The 22,623-nt window shown below is 40.6% G+C and overlaps 2 protein-coding genes across 5 annotated transcripts in view; one reads left to right on the top strand and one right to left on the bottom strand.

Moving 5' to 3' along the window:
* CTSO (cathepsin O) overlaps positions 1-13,472 on the top strand; it is a 25,510-nt gene extending 12,038 nt beyond the window's left edge. For all 4 annotated transcript variants that reach the window (XM_053256158.1, XM_053256155.1, XM_053256157.1 and 1 more), the window contains exons 2-8: positions 2,877-2,985; positions 3,215-3,348; positions 3,918-4,085; positions 4,575-4,696; positions 7,624-7,787; positions 9,089-9,181; positions 12,358-13,472. In XM_053256158.1, coding sequence (XP_053112133.1) covers positions 2,877-2,985; positions 3,215-3,348; positions 3,918-4,085; positions 4,575-4,696; positions 7,624-7,787; positions 9,089-9,181; positions 12,358-12,392 — 825 coding nt within the window. In that variant the 3' untranslated portion in view covers positions 12,393-13,472. The remainder of the gene's footprint in view (positions 1-2,876; positions 2,986-3,214; positions 3,349-3,917; positions 4,086-4,574; positions 4,697-7,623; positions 7,788-9,088; positions 9,182-12,357) is intronic.
* TDO2 (tryptophan 2,3-dioxygenase) overlaps positions 12,283-22,623 on the bottom strand; it is a 22,524-nt gene continuing 12,183 nt past the window's right edge. Inside the window, exons 7-12 of the mRNA XM_053256154.1 lie at positions 21,948-22,055; positions 20,047-20,158; positions 19,547-19,604; positions 18,855-18,934; positions 16,930-17,020; positions 12,283-14,377 (exon numbers count right to left, since the gene is read on the bottom strand). Of these exons, the coding sequence (XP_053112129.1) occupies positions 14,224-14,377; positions 16,930-17,020; positions 18,855-18,934; positions 19,547-19,604; positions 20,047-20,158; positions 21,948-22,055 (603 nt within the window). The 3' untranslated portion in view covers positions 12,283-14,223. The remainder of the gene's footprint in view (positions 14,378-16,929; positions 17,021-18,854; positions 18,935-19,546; positions 19,605-20,046; positions 20,159-21,947; positions 22,056-22,623) is intronic.

Below are 22,623 nucleotides of genomic sequence, written 5' to 3'. Positions count from 1 at the left end.
GAAGGGTGGTATAGAAATCAAATCAATAATAATAGTAGTAGTAGTAACAGTAATAATAAATATATTTTCAAACTATAATATATGTGGAGCTGCCTCCTTGGTAAAATCTGCAACTATAGTGGCATATTATTTGATATGTATTGAATCGAATTTGTTATTAATCTGCTGTGGTATATGCTCTGGTCAGTGACCATAATAAAGGATGCTGATGGATGTTGAACCAGGGGCCTTCTGTGTGCAATGCATGTGTTCTGCCCTGGGCGATGGTGTCTCCCCAGTACATTACAGAGCCTAATTACATAAGCATAAGCAAACAGGATCCTGTCCCAAAAACATTATAATCGGAAACTGATAATCGTGAAACAAGAGAAGATGATGAGGGAGGAACTGAGATAAAGAGGGAAGAATGTGGCCAATATAGTTACTCTTGCTTAAAGGCTGGTTGATTTGGGAATGAGGATTAAGAGGCCAAAGGCTGTGCAGAAAATGTGAATTTTTTCCACCTAATGGCGAAGCGGGGAAGTAACTTGCCTAGGGAGCTAGAGGTTGCCAGTTCGAATCCCTGCCGCTATGTTTCCCAGAAACACCTATATCGGGTAGCAGTGATATAGGAAGATGCTGAATGGCATCATCTCACACTGCGTGGGAGATGGCAATGGTAAACCCCTCCTGTATTCTACCAAAGACAACCACAGGGCTCTGGTCGCCAGGACTTGACACTGACTCGACACAATTTTACCTTTACACATTTGAAGGTGAGGAAAATTCCAACTTCAGATCAGATAGATGTACACAGGGCCCTCTAAAATTGTGTAAATCTGCTGTTAGCAGACCATTTTCAGGCAAGTATTTTTCAGAGAACAAAATATTTCTATTTAACTAAAAGCAAATTGGAAAGTTTTCCTGTATTTTCATTTCCACCCACAAGGTGTCAGCCTTGAATTAGTGAAATCCTTAGAGCAATGATCTTTGCTAATTTTTCAAGTGGGGGCCACTTTGGCAAAAAACAAAAACAAAAAAACCCTTCAGTGTTAGAGCCATTTCATACTACACTGACCTCTGTGCAGTGTGCAGTGCTGCTCTTTTCTCAGAGTGGGTAGGGGTCCTTTAAGAGACACTGAGTCCTCTTGGAAGACGTGCATTAGGTGTGTGACAGGGCAGAACACATGCGTTGCACACAGAAGGCCCCTGGTTCAACACCCATCATCATCCTTTATTATGGTCACTGACCAGAGCATATACCAGAGCAGATTAATAAATTCGGCTGGAGGTGCCCTATAGGCATAATACTAGTAGCCATTGATAGACCTGTCCTCCGTGAATTTGTCTAAGCTCCTTTTAAAGCAATCCAAGCTAGTGGCCATCACCACATTAAGGAAAGGGAGACAAGGTTTAATAATACATGGAGGGATACTGATGTCAACTCCCCAAATGAAAGCATTCTCTGTATTTGAAATAAAAGAAAACATGAGTTTTCTGGATGAGGGATAACAAACTGAGACTGAATCCAGATAAGACGGAGGTACTCATTGTGTGGGGTCGAAACTCGGGAGACGATTTTGATCTGCCTGTTCTGGATGGGGTCACACTTCCCCTGAAGGAACAGGTATGCAGTCTGGGGGTGCTTCTGGATCCAAGTCTCTCCCTGGTGTCCCAGGTTGAGGCAGTGGCCAGAGGTGCCTTCTATCAGCTTCGGCTGATACGCCAGCTGCATCCGTTTCTTGAGATAGGTGACCTCAAAACAGTGGTACATCTGCTGGTAACCTCCAGACTGGATTACTGCAATGCGCTCTATGTGGGGCTGCCCTTGTATGTAGTCCGAAAACTACAGTTGGTTCAGAATGCGGCAGCCAGGCTTGTCCCTAGGGCATCTAGGAGAGACCATATAACTCCTGTATTGAAGGAGTTACACTGGCTGCCGATATGTTTCTGGGCAAAATACAAGATGTTAATTATAACCTATATAACTAACTATAAAGCCCTAAACAGCTTGGGCCCTGAGTATTTAAGAGAACGTCTTCTTCGTTATGAAGCCCACTGCCCATTGAGATAATCAGAAGAGGTCCGTCTGCATTTGCCACTGGCTCGTCTGGTAGCTGCTCAGGGATGGGCCTTCTCCGTTGCTGCCCCGAGGCTTTGGAATGTGCTTCCTAGTGAAATAAGAGCCTCCCCATTTCTGACAATTTTTTAAAAGTCTTTAAAGACACATCTTTTCACCCAGGCCTTTAACTGATACTGTTTTGATTGTTTTCAATGTTGTTTTAGAATAGTGTTTTAAAAATTTAAATTGTTTTATTTTAAATTTCTTGTTTTTCTTTTTAACTAATGTTTTAATGTTGTTTTTATTTTGTTGTAAACCACCCAGAGACATAAGTTTTGGGCGGTATAAAAATATGTAAAATAAATAAATAAGTGAAATACATTACCGGAGCAATACTGGAGTAGCCATATTCTGTAGTTTAGTTCCACATCATTTCAATAATGTCTGTATAGTGGAACCATGTGAATAGGCCAGAAAGTGCAGCTCTCTCCCACACCAGTGTTTTCAACTGGAGAGAAGGCACAGAGTGGAGAAAACCACATCATTTGGCCAACCTATGTAGATCCAGATGTTGCCAGTCAGTGTGGAACTGGTTCCCCACTGCCAGATAAGATGAAAAATTGGATTACCTTACCTAATTGTTTTATAAATGTACAAGATGATCAGTTCTACACTTAAATCTCTCATGCACGTAAATGACACATAAATGGAAGGGAGCACAGGTAATGTCCATGTTTGTGAATAGGCTTCCAGCTAGTATGTATATTTGGCAAACACTGTACACAGCCATGGCTGCGTTTCAGTAGTGTAATTCTTTTTTTCTTTTCTTTTTCAGGAAAGCATTAAGAGGATTAGATATTTGAATTCATTATCGTCCAGTGACAACTTCACTGCTTTCTATGGGATAAACCAGTTTTCCCACTTGTTTCCTGAAGATTTTAGAGGTGAGAGTTGTGTATTACAAAGTAATGATGGCTTCTTTTTCAGGGATACCGCCTTATGCTCAATGCAATCTAATTTTCCAGAATTATTCGAAGAGCAGCATGTCTTCTCCATTCATAAGTGTTCATAAGTGCTTGTTTTTCTAGCGGGGGTGGAGTCACAGTGATATTCGTCTTGAGTGAGTAGAGTCTAAGAGAGTTATTTCTAAATTTTAAACCCTTTATTTTAAAGCTTTTTACTTGCAAAGCAGACCTTCGGAAGTTCCCAAATATGTTCCAGGACTAGCAGAAACAGAACTACCCTTACCAGTAAAGTTTGACTGGAGAGACAGGAACGTTGTTACACAAGTGAGAAATCAAGAAACAGTAAGTTCTGTATTTCCCTCTTGCCTAACACCTAAACTTTCAGATATGTTACCCTCATGTCTGTAACTCCATGGTAATCCTTGGATCAGGGCCGCACAACTTCAGCCATCCTGCAGATGCTGAACTACAATTCCCATCAACTCTAACCATTGGCAGCTGTGGCTGGGAATGATGGGAGTTGTAGTCCAAAATCAGCTGGAGGACCAAAGTTGTGCAGCCCTGCCTTAGATCCTAGGGACCCCAGTGTCCTTTCTAGAAAGAAATGTGTCTATGCAACACCGCTAATGGAAAAGACAAGGGAAAACCAGTACAGATTCCGGATTAAAAAGCCATACATGTCTGTCCACTTCCACTGAAAATAGATGAGGTGTGCAGCTTTTTGCAAAGGACCCCATGTTTGCCACATAACATATAAATATGTCCTGTAATTAGAGTCTGTACAGAATTAGAAAATATAGCTGACAAACATGCCATTTCTTAATTGTTTGTGTATTAATGCTTAAAAAATCACCAAAACCAGGATTTTCTATGATTGTTGGTTAAGTTATGCTTTTTCCTTTCCTTTCCAGTGTGGCGGCTGCTGGGCTTTCAGCATTGTTGGTGGAATAGAGTCTGTCTATGCAATTAAAAGGAATATTCTAGAAGAACTTAGTGTGCAACAAGTCATTGACTGTTCATACAAGAACAACGGTTGCAATGGTGGCACTACTGTTGGTGCTCTGAGTTGGCTAAATCAGGTATTAATTTCTTAGAAATCTACAATGTCTGGTAATAATTGATAGTCTGGGGGAAAGAGAAGAGAAATCTAAGAATTGTCCAAAAAAACCCCAATTGTACTATTGCATTAGACCAAAAGTACTGTTTTGCTTCAGACAGTACCAACCAGATGCCTCAGGAAAAGTCATAAGCAAGCCATGATGGCAATATCCTTATTCTGTTCCTTGTCCCCAGCATCTGATAATCAAATGGCCTGTCTACCATACACACTTCTATACCATACAGACTCACAGTTCTATATGAGATTAAATCAAGAGCAGGCCTCAAGTTTATCACTTCCTGCCCTACCTCATCCCCTCATTGTTCATAGAATGAAATGCCCAAACACAAAGATTCCATATTTATTTGAATACAGTATTACTGTGACCCTGTTATACAGCTCTTGCCATTTTAGAAACAACTTTGGTCAACATAATCACAATTCATTGGTTTGGTTTATCTTCTTGCAGACACGTGTGAAACTGGTGAGGGACTCAGAGTATACTTTCAAAGCTCAGTCAGGACTGTGCCATTACTTCAGCCGCTCACATTTTGGAATCTCAATCAAAGATTACGTTTCACATGATCTCAGGTGACAACTAATGCATCTTTTTATTCATTCTTCTTTTCTTACTAGCTTATCAGTTCTACATACTGAGTTGCTACTATAGTCCCTGCTGATAATATATCCCCACTGGAACTATATCAGCAGTGATATAGGATGATGCTGAAAAGCATCGTCTCATATTGCATGGGAGGAGGCAATGGTAAACCCCTTCTGTATTTTATCAAAAGAAAATCACAGGGCTCTGTGGGCACCAGGAGTCGAAATCGACTTGACAGCACACTTTACCTTTACCTTTACCATAGTTACAGCACTTAAGTGGAACTGCATACTTGGTTTACATACCAAAGGGTACAAATCTGTTTTTTTAAATGGTTGCATTCCAAAGATTCTTGATTTTGTAAGAAGTAAAATCTGTCCTGTGCTATTTACATTACAATCATTATTATAAGGAATAAAAGCAAAATAATTATATAAGATTATTTTAATAAGATATATTTACAGCTGTCAAGCAGCAGTATATCTAGATCAAACCGCCTTCTGCCCTCCAACCTCGTTTATTTATTGATGCATGGCATTTATATCCCATCTTTCTTCCATGATGGAAGTCAAGGTGGCACACATGGCATTGACCAACCCCAGATCTGTCTTTTTCCAGCAAGGTTGCTGTACCATGGGTATTCAGGCCATGACCTGGGGACTTTATGATAGACAGAATATTCCTTCCTTTTAAAGGGCCAGTTAACAGATTCTTTTCTGGAATATGAAATTGCATCCATAATTACTAGTCTTCCAGGAAAGAGAAGTCTGTTGATTGTACTCATGTAATAAGCTCATCTACCATTCTCCTTTTCCTTACAAATGCAGAGCAGGGCATAGTAGCTATTGATTGCACAGCAGAATGGATTTTTAAAGGAGTGGAATACACAGGAAGTATCATATCTTTCAAGACAAGTGGGTGTGATGTACAAGGAGGCATATATGAGATGCATATTTACCCAGTTCCCCATATACAGGAGTCAGTACTGTTTGCATTTCCTTCTCAATGTGTACACTTTTATTCATGTGACTTGAACAAACAGTGTCACTGAGTACAACTTGTAAAGCAATAAGTTAAGTTCTTACTGGAGGTTTGTTACTACAGCAGGAATGGTTGTCTGAACCACAAGAAACCACACATTAGCAAATAGCTACAAATCAACTATTTCATGCTACCTCTGCTTAATTCCATCCATGTATGCTAATAATAAAGATGTAGGGAAAAGCCATTTTGTATATGAAAAGCAGATTTGTGAAGGATTATTATCATTTTCTGTTATTCTTGTTGCTTGTCACATTAAATTGCAGGTTTGTTGTGATATTTTGGTGGTGGCTGTTTTCAATGAACATCATATATAATATAGTGAAAGACTTAAAATAACATCATATATAATATAGTGAAAGACTTAAAATAGTTATTAAAATAACTCTTGAATTGAAATTGTCAGTTTCAGTACCTATAAAATATTTAGCAAAATAACTACAACTCCAAGATTATTATGAATGCAGTCTCACCTAAATTGATGTGAGATGCTCATTTGTTTTAATTACTAAAAAATGTGTATTCTGCCATTCAAGGTAAAACAATTTCTAGGGCAGCTGGAATCGCCCTCTCAAATCTACTGCTAATGTATTGTACATCCCATTTTTTAAAACCCCATCAGCCTCTTCAGACGTTATGTGTTCATGCTTACAGCACCAAAAGCAGGTAGGAAGTCCGCCTTGGTGCTGTTACTCACCACCTCCAGCCTACTGCTCACGGTTACACGGTTATACATTTTAATGTCTATTAGTTTTTACTCTCTGTTTGGTCAATGACTGTAAATAAAATTACAGTCTACAATCTACAGCTCCATTTGTGTGAAGGGGGAGCGCTGTAACCATGATGGCCAATATGGATGCTCCGGACATCATGGTTATAGTGCTTCCCCCTTCACACAAATGGCACTCAAACTGTAAGTGCCCAGCAGGAGGGGGTTGACAACAGCAGGGCAGGATTTCCTCCCTCCTTTCAGAGCCTGAACTGGCTGCACTCAACGGAATATGAATGGGGCTATTGTGATTTATACATGAGCACCTGAATCTAGCCAGGGCCATAGCTACTTGGGAGCAAGATTCCCCGAGTACATCCTGAGCTGTATGAAGAACTGTGCCCGCAGACTGGAAGTGCATGCACAGCTGCAGATGCTGAGCATCAGGCTGTGAGTAAAGAGCCCTAGTCAGCTTATCAGTGGTAGCATGAATATCTCTTGTGGAGAGGAGAAACCATTTGCATTCAGTTGTCCTCTGAACAAGTGACCAGTGCTAAAGCTAACAATCTGATTGGGACTGGGCTGCATATAGTTGCTTGTGGCTGCTGCTTGATGAGATAGATATTGGGTGTGTGTGTGTGTGTATGTATCTCTCTCTCTCTCTCTCTCTCTCTCTCCAGCAGCCCACTCTTACACATGCATATAAAACACAGCCAAGGACCCACTCACCCTTACAAACATGTGGTCTGTCCAATTGCAAGCTGATTGGAGCTACACATGCACAGTCCTGGCACTGCATAGAGAGACTGTTCTGGACTATACACATGTACACAGCAACCTACTGCTGTGTAGTTGTGTACAATATACAAGTGCCAAGGAGCGTATCATATCCACATTTTCCTTATTTATTTCAACAACTAAAGATTCCTATGTCATCAGTTCTGCAGTAATAGCAAGCTTTGCCTACCTGTATTTTCACCAGGTTGACTGATCCATTTTTAATGTTCATGGGCAACATCTTTGACATTTTATGGTTTCTGTTGATTTTGTTCAGCAACTGTATCTTAGAGCAAGGATGGTAAATCCCTTCTGGCCAACCTACTCTTGAGTTGGAATGTTTGGATGATAGAGTGTATGTTAATTCTCTTTCTCTCTCTCTTGCAGTAAACAGGAACATGAAATGATGAATATGCTTGTCAAATGGGGTCCTCTGGCAGTAATTGTAGATGCTGTCAGCTGGCAAGATTATCTGGGTGGTATAATACAGTATCACTGTTCCAGTGGAAAAGCAAACCATGCTGTTCTAATTACTGGTTTTGATAGGACAGGTAATAGTTCTTGACAGGCTTTACTGATTATTATGTATCAGTTCAAAGACTAATACCATAATGCCATGAACCCCTCTGATTTAAACAAGATTTACGTCCATCCAAGAAAATATGCTTGGGAGTGCAGCCTAAAGTTCTATAATTAGGAAATCTGTTTTGTAACCATTAGAAAATGTCTAATGTTCTGCATATCTTAATTTACAAGGCAGTAAGGCTCCTTGAGACACAGTAAAATGATGGTTTCACTTTAGGCTTGTAGTTCAAACTGAAATGGGCTTTTTATTACTAGAGAGTGGCTTGCTGGGTAGAGCTGTAAGAAGAATTGCAGGTAATTTAATCCAAGTAGTGTGCATATAGTTCTTCCTGTTCCAGGTACCAGATATCATTGTGCACTATTTTGGGTAGAACTGACCATATGTTTACCTGCAAGAGGTGCAAGAGGCTTCTGCCTTAACTACAGCCTATTATTTACCTTAAGGAGTTAAGAGTAGGGATTCCATATGCACTTTCTCTCAATGGATGAATATGTTCATAATTCCTCCCATTCATGTGTATGAAATAAAATTAAGACTAAGATGCTTAATCTGCTTTGTTCTTGTAGATCCAGCCTTTGTGCTGTAATATTCATTCTCTGGCACTGTATACTCTTTGCTAGGGGTGTGCACAAAACAGGGTTGTCCGGTTTATTTCGGGTCCATACCAGACTCAAACCAGACCGGGCATGTTCATTTTTGGCTCCCCCCGAACCAGCCCCTGGTTTTGTTTGGGGTGGGATTCGCGATTATTATTATTTCTAATTACTCACCCACTCCAGGGGGCACTGCCACGGCCTCAGGGGGGTCTCCAGAAGTTCCCGTTCCCCTTGCCAGCCTCCATTTATGTCCCAATCACCCAGTTCATCCGGTCTTCAGCCCATTCCAAGCCTGGCCTCTGTTGCAGCGGCCATTTTGGATGCCTCCGCACATGCCCAATGGACCTTTGTGTGGCCTGCCCAAAGACCACCCAAACTGGGCAATTTGGGCATAAATGGAGGCCAGTGGGGGTAGGGGGAACTCCAGAGCCCCGCCCTGTTCTCACATCCCTACTTTTTGCATTTAGCACACACTTAGTATATGTTTTAAAAAAGGCAATTTTTTCACAAGATTCTGAGCTCTATTTGCTTTGCATGCACTTAGAACCCCCTTATACTCTGAGGATGAGATTCTACTCTTAATCCTCTGTGCCTCTATGGCTTATCTCCATAAATGCTTGCCAAATATTTCCATTTTTAAAAAAAAACTTACTGAAGTTTTTTTTTACAGGTAGCATTCCCTATTGGATTGTACGTAACTCCTGGGGAAGCTCATGGGGAATAGATGGCTATGCTCATATTAAAATGGGTTCCAACATCTGTGGTAAGTTTAGCAAAAGACATTGAGGTTGTTTACACTGTATGCAGACGTATTACTTTGGTGACCCTGTTGTTAGAGCTTGTCAGATCTTCAGTCAGGCACATTGCACAGTCCTCTTCTCAGCTTTGCTGTCTCAGAAGTACAGGCGCACTAGAAAACACTTAATGTGACAATCTCCTTGCAGGTGGAAAGCTAAGATGTCTGCCATAGTACACTCACATTAAGGATTGCCCTATGTACCTGTCAGAGTGTTTATATGCTAGGTTTTGTGTTTTTTATATATGCCATCCATGTCTGTGGATAGAAAAGTGTGGGATAGTATAGGAAAGTATGAGAGGACATGTTCCTGCCCCAAGAGGCTTACAGACTAGATATCAACACAGAGGAGGCAACAGAGGAAGTGGAAAGAGATGAAGGCAGATATGCCCTATTCAGACATTAGCGGAGAGAGCACTGTACACACTTACAGTGCTGAAAACACGTTGGACTGCCCACCCCAGTGTGTCACTAACCCCCTCCACCACACAGTTCACAGTTACGGTGGCATTTGTCTGAAGAGGGAAATGCTGTAACCCTGATTGTGGCCCTTCTATGATTGGCAGACTGGGTGATCCTGACTGCCGATCACGGAAACACTCACCATAGGAACATAGGAAGCTGCCATATACTGAGTCAGACCATTGGTCCATCTAGCTCAGTATTGTCTACCCAGACTGGCAGAGGTTTCTCCAAGGTTGCAGGCAGGAATCTCTCTCAGCCCTATCCTGGAGATGCCAGGGAGGGAACTTGGAACCTAGATGCTCTTCCCAGAGCAGTTCCATCCCTTAAGGAGAATATCTCACAGTGCTCACACTTCTTGTCTCCCATTCATATGCAACCAGGGTGGACCCTGCTTAGCTAAGGGGACAAGTCATGCTTGCTACCACAAAACCAACTCTCCTCCCACCATCATGGTCATGGCATTTCCCTCTTCAGACTAATGCCACTGTAAACATGATGGTGTGGTGGAGGGGGTGAGTGATGCACTGGGGCAGAACTTCCAACCTGCTTTTGGCACTGTGTGTACAGATCCCTTTTAAAAATGCCCTAATAGGCCTAATAGAGGAAGAGTATGAGATTGTTTGTTATGTATACTTAAGCTTGGCCACAGTACAGAACGTAGACTAAGGTGTTGTGCCAAACACTTCATGGCAAAAGTTATGTTTAGGAAGGTATTGGAAGAAAATAAGAGAATAGGCATCACACAAGGGTCTCTGAGAGGAGTTTCAAGCAAACAAGAGAGAGAAGATGAAGTTTTTGCTAAGGGAACATTGACATTGACAATGAATAAGGAGAAAGTTCAAGGAGGGCTTGGGAGGCAAATTGCACAGTTCAGTCTTGGATGTACTGAATTTGCGATGATGATGAAGCATTCAACCTGAAATGGCAGTTGGAGACGCAAGATTGGATGGAGAGCAAACATTTTGGGACAGAAAGCGTGGCCTGAATATCATCAGTGTATAGATCATGCTGAAAGCTGTGGGATTTGATGAGGTCACATGGGGCAAATATGTAGAGATTGAATGGCAGTGAGCCAAGAACAGAACATTTGGTGGAAAGGGTAATAGGAGGAATAACTGTGGAAACATTGAAAGAACAATTAGACCAGAGAACCATTTGAGGTCAGAATCACAAAGACCCAGACTGTAGAAGGAATCAAGTAAAAGAGAGTGATTGATTGTATTGAAAGCAGCAGAGAGGTCAAGAAGGATCAGGACAGAATGGAGATTTGGCAGTGAGGAGCACTGGTTCTCCCCCCGCCCCACTTTTTTTGGTGATCTAGTTTCACTGGAAGACAGATGAGACGGTCAAGTACAGGATTGGAGGAGAGAATGTCAAGGTGGCAGGAGTAGGCAGCATGTTCTAGAAGTTTGGAAGCAAAGAGTGGAAAGGAAACTGGATGTTGGAGAGGGAGAATGGATTAAGGCATGGGTTTATTTGAGCATAGGGAGACACTGGCATGTAGGGAAGGAGCTCAAAGATGATGAGGTGGTGGAGAGGATGGATAATAGCAAGGGAGATGACAATCAGGAGTCAGGCGGGGATAGGATCAAGGGAGCATGTGGAGGGATTCAATGAGAGCAACAGGGTAGTCAGCTCATCAAGGCAGATGGGCAGGAGAGGAAAGAGCTAAGTGAGGGTGAAAGAGGAAGAAGACTGGAAGAAGGAGAGGGACAGAGGAAGAGAGATTGGAGCCAGTTGTTTCAATTTTGGCATTTGAAGAAAGAGGCAAAGTCCTGGGCAGAGACCAAGAGGCATAGAGGCAGGCCTTAGCAAGGCATCAAAAGTAGGAAGAGGCGCCAATAATTCCTAGAGTCGGTGTGGATCAGGGAGATGTGGTAGTGTGGATGGCAGATGGAGAGAAGATGATGTTGTACATAGTGTTGTTGTACTTCATTAAAGTTATAGTCCCTTAAAGAAGTTTGAGTACTGCCTTTCAGTCATAGGTTTGAGTACTGCCTTTCAGTCATAAGTTATATCTATAAGCTATTGAGTTGTTGATTAATAACTTTTAATTTGAAACCAAAAAAAGGCAGAAGCATGAACATTTGAGGCACAAGTGGGATAACTTGTGGACAGTCTAACAGATTTGAACCAAATTTGGTACACCTGTAGTGAGTGACACACAGGGACATCTCAATGGCATAGTCTATGATGATGTCATTCACCCCAATTCAAGATAGTGGATGTGTGAATATTTAAGGCTGAAGTGGGCTAACATGTGAGGATGGTAGTTATCAATTAAGATTATATACTGAAAGGAAAGTAGGCAGATTAATTCTTACCAGAACTTGTTAATGTGAGCTGCCCTGAACAGTAGCATACTTGAGGGACAGGGTATAAATATTTTAAATAAATTAAATATTTAAAAGAAAAATGAAGTTCAGATTTATACAGCCATGAAAGCACTGCTTATTCCTCTGAAGCTAGTTGTCATTGAGTTCTGACTCAGTGATTAGACCCACTGAGATCTACAGCTTCCCTGTGGGAGCCCTTAAGACCCTAATCAGAAATAACTGTGATCTAAAAGAAAGGACAAAATCAAACCCTGTGGTACAAAAGTATTTTTCTTAATAATGGACACCAAGTTTATTTCACATATAATCAAATAGTAACCCTTTTTTTTTTTAACCTTTTAGGTATTGCTGATGAGGTTTCTGCTGTGTTTGTGTGAAATGGCTGGTCTGTTGTTCCTGGTATTTTGATCCTTACTTGATTCATTATGAAGGCAGTTTATTTTAAAGAATGGACCCTTGTGGATATTGAATTCTTGAAGACATGGCAAATCTTAAGAACCTGGAGAAGCATCCTTTTCCAGCCTATGACACATATTTGTTGGGAACTAAATAGCATGCAGTGGACACATGATTCACATTAGACCATCAATTATGCAAAAGGAAGTAATTTTGTGTTACCAGTGTTAGTGTCAATTATATTACCAGATCTCGGCCTTGGATCTGGAAGACCTGAGTTCATAATGTGTTTGTGGTATGACCTTAGACAGGTCACTCTCTCTGCCTTAGTTCCCTATCTGTAATATGGTCAGGGCTCAAGAAATGTTGGCTCAGTTCACCAGCCAGACAAAATATTGTACTTGTTAGATGGTTCCTCGATCTATGTTGGTACATTACTCATTGGGATTTTTTTCAGGCATCATTTTTCACGCGTCACAGACAAGTAGACTAGTGGAATTCCTGAGCCCTGGATATGATAAATTAGAATGACCCATCTTAACAAGGCTATTGTGAGGGCTAAAAAAAATTTAAAGGTTGTAACACATTGCAAGTATAATAGGAATTATGAGTAGTTTGACAGTTTTGAATGCACTTGTCTGCTTCATGCATTTTATGTTTACTGTTGCGAACATCGGTGTATTAGCAGTGGTGTGTAAAGTATGAACCAGACTTCAGAAACTCCCTCAGCAACTGTGTCCCCTCTAATGTTCTGCCATTACTGAGCTCTCCCAACACTGATGCCAGGGTTGCTCGACTCTGGACTCTTGGGCCTGGTTCAGCAGGGCTATTCTTACATTCTTACATTAATTAGTGTTACTATCAGGCATGCTGTTCCCTCTCCTGAGGTAGGGAAAGTGGGCCCATCACACAGAAATGAAAAGCATTTTGAAAATTTCATAAAACTGCAATACCTCTGGTAGCTTAATTATCATGTTTGATTAAAAATTCTGTAAAAATATTTTTATATATTCATGTTAATGTTATACTAATTTTTATAATAAAGATAGATGAAGAAACTCTTTCTGATTTACCTCTACACTGAAAGAGTTAACATTCATTTTTATCCCACTGGACATTTTGACTCAACTATGCCTAGAGAAGGCTAACATGGAAATCCAGGAACAGTTGCTTCTTCAGTATACGTACTACACAGTTGATAGAAAATTGTTGGTTGAGTCATCCTAAACAAAGTCAAATACCTGTTCAGTCATCCCGAGAGCTGTCCTACAAGGTAGGTTTGTATATAATATCACAACTCCAAACAATACAAAAGTAAGTGGCTGACATACAGAGTAAGGATGCACTGGTACAGAACTTCTTAACTAACTGCATCAGTGTGCAGGAGTGCCAATTTTTGAAGCAATTTTGGAGTCAAAATTGGCTGTTGCATTGGTGCAATTAGTTGGGAAGTACTGTTAGGTTACCCTCTTGCTCCACATATGCATCTTTGCTCATTGTGTCTGCCAATAACACTGAAAATTACAGAACTAGCAAATCTTAAAGTTACAGACTTTTTGTTTAAATAGGTTAAGTGCCCTTTAGTGATATGACACCTCAATGAAGAACCCTGAGTTTTTTCCTCAACTCCAAATTTTATTTCTTACGATATATCTGAAATGTGATTGTTGTGTTTTAAAGACTATAGTACATTGTACATAAATATATAAACACATACTGTTTCATAATATAATGTATAAGGTATAACATTAAAGGACCAAGCTTCTTTCAACTGCAGCTCAGTTATATACAAGGATTATCCAAGAAAGGTCTCTAATCAGAATCATCACTGCTGAAATAGGAACTGTCGCAGTATTCTGCTGTGTAGAGGAATTTGTGAACAGTTGGGTCTAGCCTTGGGATCCAGTGTCTCGGCACCAAAAATGTAGAGAGGTTGAACAAGTCAACAAACACTTTATATCTGTCACTGTAAAGGAAAAAGAAACGCACTGACTTTACTTGGTGGGGGAAGTGGTATTCCCAAGTATCTTCTAATTTAGTATGTGGTGGTGGAAAGGATGTGTAACCCAAGTCACACAAACAATAATTTTGGCCAGGATTAATATCATTTTGCCATATTAATTCTATATCGGGGTATCATAACAGAGAACTTTTGATACGGTACAACTGATGGCTCTGGGCTTCAGCAAAATGAACTCCAGTGGTTAGCAGAATTGGCTGTTATAGAACTATAGCTCTGGGTGTCTTTCAGAGATGACACCAGCTGACATACTGCACAACAGTATGCCAGTCTAGTAACGCGATGTGTATCCAAGTTGCACAAGTGCAAGAATCATGCTAATTGTGTTACATGAGAGTAAGTCCATTACTTCCTAATTTTTACTAAGCTGGTAAGTATATCATTTCGGAGTATATCAGCCACTTTCAGTGAACACTGTTTCTGAAACATGCAAAAACACAAGCCCAATAGCATTATGCTGTTATGATGTCTGTACACTCGTATACGTGTTTGTGTGAATGACGGTACCTGTGTTCATTTTAAAAGTGAACCTGGTACAGGCCCTTCAAATGCATTGTACAGATAGGCAGTGTACTGCTATACCTGTGTTCAACATAACGTGAATGACTATACTTGTATACAGTTCTGTATCCATGTACACTGTCCACTATTTGTACGGGTGTTGAACATAATATGTGAATGGGCCTTTAGTGAACTACAGATGAATCCAACACATGCATTTCAGATGGGTGGTTTGCTGTAAAAAAAAACGGTTCTCCAGAGCAGCTTCATTATCTAAAAGTGAAACTCCTTTGAAGCTCTCGCTGCATAGAGATTTCATACTCCATCATATAAAAGCCCAATAGCACAATAGAAATATGAGCAGCTTGAAGTTAATCATATGCATTTTCATTCCTCTTTCGGGATACAAACCTGTGGGTTGTCCAAGATGCAGTCAACACGGACACAGCTGCATATGTGTGAGCGGCTCCTTAAGAATATAAGGGTGATTCTGACCAATATATATGCTCTTGTTTGGCCTGAGATGATGGCTTTCGCCACATCTTGCCACAATGAATTTGATACTTTGATTATGCATTTCTTGAATTGTCCAGATTCTGCTGCTAGCCAGTTTCACTCGATGACCTACTTCCTAGTGGCTGACATGCTGTGCAGCACTATGCACACAGTTGAACATAACATTTACGCACTTGTGCAGGAGTGCTGTTACACAAATACAAAAATTACACAAGATGAGTTGTGTGACAGTGCGGCCAATATAGACAAATGGACACACTGTTGCATAACTGAGTTTGCACAATTTTTGCATTTGCACAAATGTGTTCTTATGCAACTGTGCAAATGTTACGTTCCACCACGTGTGTAATATCATCCAATGCTTTGGGTGAAAGAGGGAGAAACTAATTTCTCTCTATTCACACTTTCTGTTATGTTTAGAAATATAGATTTTGAAGAATTTGAAATAGTCATACTTTCCAATGACCTACTGATACCAAATTGTGCATACACAATCCTGCCACTGAAATTCGCTGAATGCACTGCAGTATGTTCACTGAACAGTTTAAATAATTTTTGGGCATTTTTAAAGGAGATATTCTAAATATAACACTTCCTGATTACCTACAGATACCAAATTTTGTATGAACAATCCTGCCACTGAAATTTGCTGAATGCACTACTTTTTACACTGAAATATGCTGGTGGCCGGGGGGGGGGAGGTTAAAATTGTATTCTTTATTAAAAATTCTGAATATAATCTTCCAATTTTTAATTGTTCTCAAAATAATCAGATCAGTAATTCCAAAACAACTTGTACAAGAGAAGCAGACGATCTTTTCAATTATTATTATGCTAAATACATTAATAACAAATTATATTACATATATTTAATTCCTTGAACTTTCCTATAATTCTGATCTATGCAAAATGACATTGCGCTGTCAAAGACGGGCCTAATTTATCAGTATTTTAATATATGCCTCCCTAGTCATTTTTCTTTAACTCATGTTTTTAAACCTAAGTTTTAAATTAATGCCACAGGCAGCTTATACTGCTCACTATCAAAAGACAGGTGAATAATACAAACTAAATATGTAGATGCTAAGGGAATGCATCTCGTCCTACCTGTTCTAATCTTTTCATGTCTTGAAAAATTAAATTTTAAAGTAATCCGTAATTAAATACTGTTTTAATAGTTTTAACATTGTTTTAAAACATTGTTTTAAAGTTTAAAATTGTAACGTTTTAACATTTTTGCCTTCATTTATTTTAACTAATGTTTTAATTTTTTCTTTTGTCCTTTATTTGTTTTAACTAATGTTTTAACTCATCTGTTGTCATTTGTTTTTGTTTTGTTGTAAACTTCCCAGAGACGTAAGTTTGGGGCGATATAAAAATATGTTAAATAAATAAATAAATAAATAAATAAATAAATATAAAATGGGCTTTGATATTTATAAAGGATGACAAAATTTGAGCTCAGTTTTATGCATTCTTACCTCACAGTTGAGCGTAAATACTGATATCCTGATGATCCTCCAGTCCCAGCCTTGCTGCCAATCATTCTGTGCACCATACACACATGGTTATCTAAGCAGAGAGACAAAATTTCAATGCAACAAAGTCATTTTACTATATACAAGAGATCATTTTAATACAACTGAATTATCCACAAAAGTTGGGTAACAAATGACTGTGATTATCTGTATTACCAACATGCGTGTTTGTTTTTAAACATAGTGATTGGTTGTATCCTGATTTGTAGCTAAATGGACTAAGGACTTACTAATGCTAGCAGACCTAAGCCAGTTTGTTTGTTTGTTTGTTTTAAATTGGGATGGCGGCGGGTGGGGCAGGGAGCTGGTTTCCTTTTAATGAAATAAATAAGTCCCCAAATGCTGCTAGCCAGATTGCATTTACAGTTCACTATGGGGCCTCAGAATTGACAATGAAGACATTGAAGTGGTGGGTAGCTTCTGCCTTTTAGGATCAACTGTCAACAGTAAAGGATCCAGCAGTCAAGAAATACTCTGCAGACTAGCACTTGGTAGGGTAGCAATGAAGACCTTGGAAAGAGTATTTAGATGCCATGACATGTCTACACCTACAAAGAGTAGAATCGTTCAGACACTGGTTTTCCCTGTGACACTCTATGGATGTGAAAGCTGGACTTTGAAGAAGCACGATAGAAACAGCATTGACACTTTTTAAACTTTGGTGCTGAAGAAGACTTTTGAGGATACCATGGACAGCCAAGAAAACAAACAGATCATAGAACAAATCAATCCAGAATTTTCATGCAAGGCACAAATGACTATCATATTTCAGACACATTATGTGAAGACCCAGATCTCTTGAAAAGTTCATAATGCTGAGAAAAGTTCAAGGAAAGAGTAGAAGAGGGAGACCAGCAGCAAGGTGCAGCATTGCTGTTGATTACGACAGCAATGAATGCACCACTGAGAGACCTTAAAGGCTAAATTGAAGACAGATCATCCTGGAGATAATCCATCTATGTGGTCGCTAAGAGTCGACACCAACTTGATGGCACTTAATCAATCAGTCAGTGGCGCAGCACACACTGGAAGCAGCCATAATCTCTGTCTTCATAGGCAAAAGAAGAGAATCAGCATAAGGTGTCACTCAGTCTTGCCAAGCTGAATCCTGCTAGTCTGGGGTTTATACAAAACAGCAAGAAGCTGTGTGCATCTAACACCTAGAAGCAGATGTTCATGTGATTCCCCTGCTTTGCAGGATATGCATAAAAGTTGGCTAATTTCCTGTACCTTTAATTAATCATGCACCTCTGTATAATTGCTTGGATTTCAATACTGTCACAATGAAAAGCTCCTTTGGTTACAGTTACAGTAGCAATGTGAGTTACCGTGTTCTGGGAAATCCAACAAAAAGGGTATTCACACAACCATTCGAGAGGGTGGGCGGGGAGGAAAGATGAGAAACCTTACCTTCCCCCAGTAAACATTGCACACTCCCAAATGATCCACTGCTGTGCCAGGCATTGCGGAGTTCCAGAGGCCAGGATGTGTCCTGGTCTCCGGGTATCTCATAATGCACCAAGCTTGGTACATTGGGGGATTACCCCAGGAGACAGGTGTTCAAGGCATCCATCTCTGTGACCACATAGCCTGGGTTAAGGGAGCGCTTGCACTCTTAACCTAGGCTAAAAAGCCAGGCTAGGTGATACTGCCCAGCCAAGATCGGGCGTGATCCTGGTGGTTCTCCAGCGCAGCCTAACCCAGGCTGGGCTTTCCTCGCCTGGTTAGACTGTGTGTGAGAACATCCTCAAAGAGTCTTGTGGCACCCCATGGGGCCAACCAACTATGATAAATGCATAATTGTCTAGTTACTATGGAAGACACCAGGGTTATGTTCATCATCCTATACTAAAGGAGGAAGATCTTACATCTCCATTTGGTCATCAGCACGTCGATATCCATAAGAGAAGTGAGAAGCTGGAAAGGAACCTGAAAGCGAGGTTCTTCTCTGTAGGAGGGAAAGACAAGAGCTCATTATCTTAAGTTCTCCTATTTTACTGTGTTAGTCCAAAAGGAAAAAGGCACGCTCATGAAATAATCCTAAAGGTAAAGTTGTGCCCTCGAGTCAGTGTCAGCTCCTGGTGACTATAGAACCATGTGGTTTTCTTTGGTAGAATACAAGAGGAGTTTATCATTGCCTCCTCCTGTGCCGAATGAGATTATGCCTTTCAGCATCTTCCTATATCACTGCTGCCCGATATAGGTGTTTCCCATATTCTGGGAAACACAGCAGGGATTCGAACCAGCAACCTCTTGCTTGCTAGGCATTTCCCCACTGCACCATTAGGTGGCTATGAAATAATCCTCCTTCTTGTGAAATAATCCTACTTCCTGTGATATATGAACTTGCTGAAGTTCTTCACATGTCCACTATAGCTGAATGGCTGTAGTCAAAAGTACTGCAGCAGTAAATTAATAGCAAGGAAAGAATCTGTAATTTGCTTCCCACATATCACTCCTGCTTTTTTCCTTCTGTTGCAACACCTTTGTAAAGCAGATAAATAAGATTACTAGTAGCAGATATATTAACAGGAATGAATAATCCTATAAAGTACTGTACCTGTAGAAGTAGATCATTAAAGCTCCTTTCATTGCTTTATAGGACAACCTTCTTTCACCTGTAAAAATGATGTCATATATTAATTTAGGTTTTGGTGGCCTATTGGCCTATTTAGGTGAGGTTTTGGTGGCCTATTGGATTAGGAAGAAATTCAGCCTAATTCAGCCACACTGAAGCTTTTATTCTAAACCAAGCCAGAAGACCATCAGTTTGGTCCAAATCAAAGCAACCATGGGCAAATTGGGCCAATTTGTTTCCAAAGTGGTTCAACCACATTGACCCCCCCCACCCTCCACATTGCCACCCTCCCCTGACCCCATTGGTCAGGGGACCCCAGGCATGGACAGGAGACAGGCTGGCTGCATTCTAATTTTTATCTAAGCACAACAAATTTTTCTCAAAATTTATCACAGTTGTTGTTTAATGGAAATATTATCAATCAAAACCTTGCATTTCTAACTTGTTTGCATTGGGGCAGGAATATCTATGAGTATACCAACCTTTACTAAGAAGATGCTCATGGCGTTTTTCATCAAACAATGAAATAAGCACTTCTTTTTGTTTCTGAAGTTCTGCCAGTTGCTCTTCTTTTTCCTCTGAGTTTTGTTTGGTCTATCAATCAAAATAAGTATTGCTTTAAAAAAAAATCTAAAATTGTCACTTATTGTTTGTGTTGTTTACTCTCTTATTGAATCTTTAACCAATTGCTCCAGAGTTGTAAATTATATTGAGGTATTTAATAACAACATTTAACTTCACATATTTACTAAGCCTTTTGTTTCTACCAGTCAGTGAAGCTGTTCTCACGTGCAGGCAAAACCAGGCTAAGGAAGCCAAGCCCGGTTTTTCCTGCGTGTGAGAACTGCCAGAAGTCCTGCAGCTCCCAGGCTAAATAATCGTGTGGTGCTGACACAGCAGCAGCCTCCTGACCAGTGTTGGGAGAATCCCCATAATGCACCGTGCACTTGCAAGGTGCATTATGGGAGTTCTTGGGGCCAGGATGACATGTCTCTACCCTGACCCGCCACCAGAGTTGCACTTAGGTAATTTTGGAGACTGGACCTAAAGACCTTTGGAGGGCCCCCCCCCCCACTTTGGAGGTCTTCTACACACACACACACACAGTGAAACACTCAGTATTTTTAACAGGTGCATTCTGGAGGGCACAGATAGCAACTAAACTCACAAGAATGTAAGAATATAAAACAGGTATATTTATGCAAATATGCATGAACAGAAACATTTCAATATGCAATTTAGTATGTTCCCATCCCACATATTTCTTTACCCACTTCCCCCAACACCACTCAGGACAGACTAGGGAGGATTTGGAGGCCCCCAGGGGTGGGAAGGCCATAGACTTCAGCCTGGAAGTCCAGGGGTAAGAGCGCCTCTGCCTGCCACACTGCCAGAGGAGGCAGCTGCATGTCTGGGTGCATGGTCTCCATGCCCAGCACAAATGGAGGGATCGTCTACAGGGGAGGTAAGCTTTTCAAGGCTTCCTCCCCACACACCCCGAGCCCTTCCTCACTGATCGTGAGAAAGGGCTCGCTGTCTCTGAGTCTGTTTGTGCTGGTACTTCCTATCTCTGCTGCCACTTCCTTTCTTTGCTGCACAGACTGCTGGGATCTGTAGTACTGCAGGAAACTCTATGTAGCAGCTCCACTACCATTTGCTAGAACATTTTCTCTTCTATTGTCCCCTTTAGTTTAGACAGATATCTCTTATGCCAAAACACTGACCTGAGACACATGTTCAATAGAGACTGAAAGCTGGAGTCATCTACCCTCTTCTGTGAGTGGCCACTTAAAAATCAACAACATGGTGACACTGCCATGTTGAGCTATGTAGCTTCCTGCAGTCTGAGTGTTTTTAACCATGCCAGCACAACCACACAATCACTCAAAAGAAGAGGTTGCATTCACTTGTTTAAAACTCCCCCAAAATGCACAAGAAGCTGCATACATAAATGGGTTAACATGTGGAGTTACACTTAGTCAATTCTGTTTTAAGCAGCAACTCTTGTAGTGGCTGAATTTATTAACCAGCTCTAAAATAAACCATAAAGTTTCTTTATTTCTTTATTTGAGGTATACAACAACAATAACTACTACAACTACTACTACTGCTACTGCTACTACTACTATTTATATTCCACATTTCAACAAAAAGTTCCCAAAGCAGTTTACAGATAGATAGATAGATAGAGAAAGAAAGAAAGAAAGAAAGAAAGAAAGAAAGAAAGAAAGAAAGAAAGAAAGGCTCCCTGTCCCCAAAGGCTCACATTCTCTGGAGGGATGCTGTGCTGAGACTGAACTGGCCCAGTTGCTCTCTCCCCGCGAAATAAAAAGAATCACCACTTTTAAAAGGTGCCTCTTTGCTCAGTTAGGGGACTACATACCTGCACCATTGTGAATTCTTCTTCCAGTCCCTTAAGCACATTCATTTCAAATTTCCCCCAGAAATTAAATCCTTCTGGCTCAAGTCCTGGTGTTCTTTCCAGCCATGCCTAATAAAACAATAGGGATTAACCATTCAGCTAAAATGCACATCAGACATTATCTGATTGTTTTATTTGCTAGTTTACAAACTAGACATGGTGATTTTGACAAGGCTTTATGGAGAATGATGCATGTCCTGGAAAACAGTTTAATCAGGGTAAATGTATGTTTGCGGAGAGGAGGAGAGGCAATGGTGCCCCACTTCTTGTGGTTGTGGCATCCACTTCCTGCAGCCAGTTGTGGTGCCCCACTTGTGGAATTTTCTTCCCCAAGAGAGCTCATTTGTCACCTCCATAACTGTCCTTCAGGTGCCAGAAGACCTCTTCATTCTTCCAACCTTTTGGAAGCAATTGTTTTAGTGCTGTTTTAAGTGCTCTTCTTGTTTTAATGTGCTGTGTCAAATGTTGTTGTTTTGCTGTTTTAACTGCTTTTGCTGGAGAAAGACTTACCATTCTCCTGAGCAAGGCTCCTCATTCCAGAATAAGAAGTCTTTGCTCCAGAGCAAGACTACTTGTCCTGGAGTGAAGCAAGCTTTGAATGCCGCACACTGCACAGCATCTCAGCTAACTCTGCACT

This window comes from Hemicordylus capensis, chromosome 5 (genome assembly GCF_027244095.1).
Source record: "Hemicordylus capensis ecotype Gifberg chromosome 5, rHemCap1.1.pri, whole genome shotgun sequence".
Lineage (NCBI taxonomy): Eukaryota > Metazoa > Chordata > Lepidosauria > Squamata > Cordylidae > Hemicordylus > Hemicordylus capensis.
The sequence above is the reverse complement of the archived record's forward strand: the minus strand, read 5'-3'. Positions and strand labels throughout refer to the sequence as shown.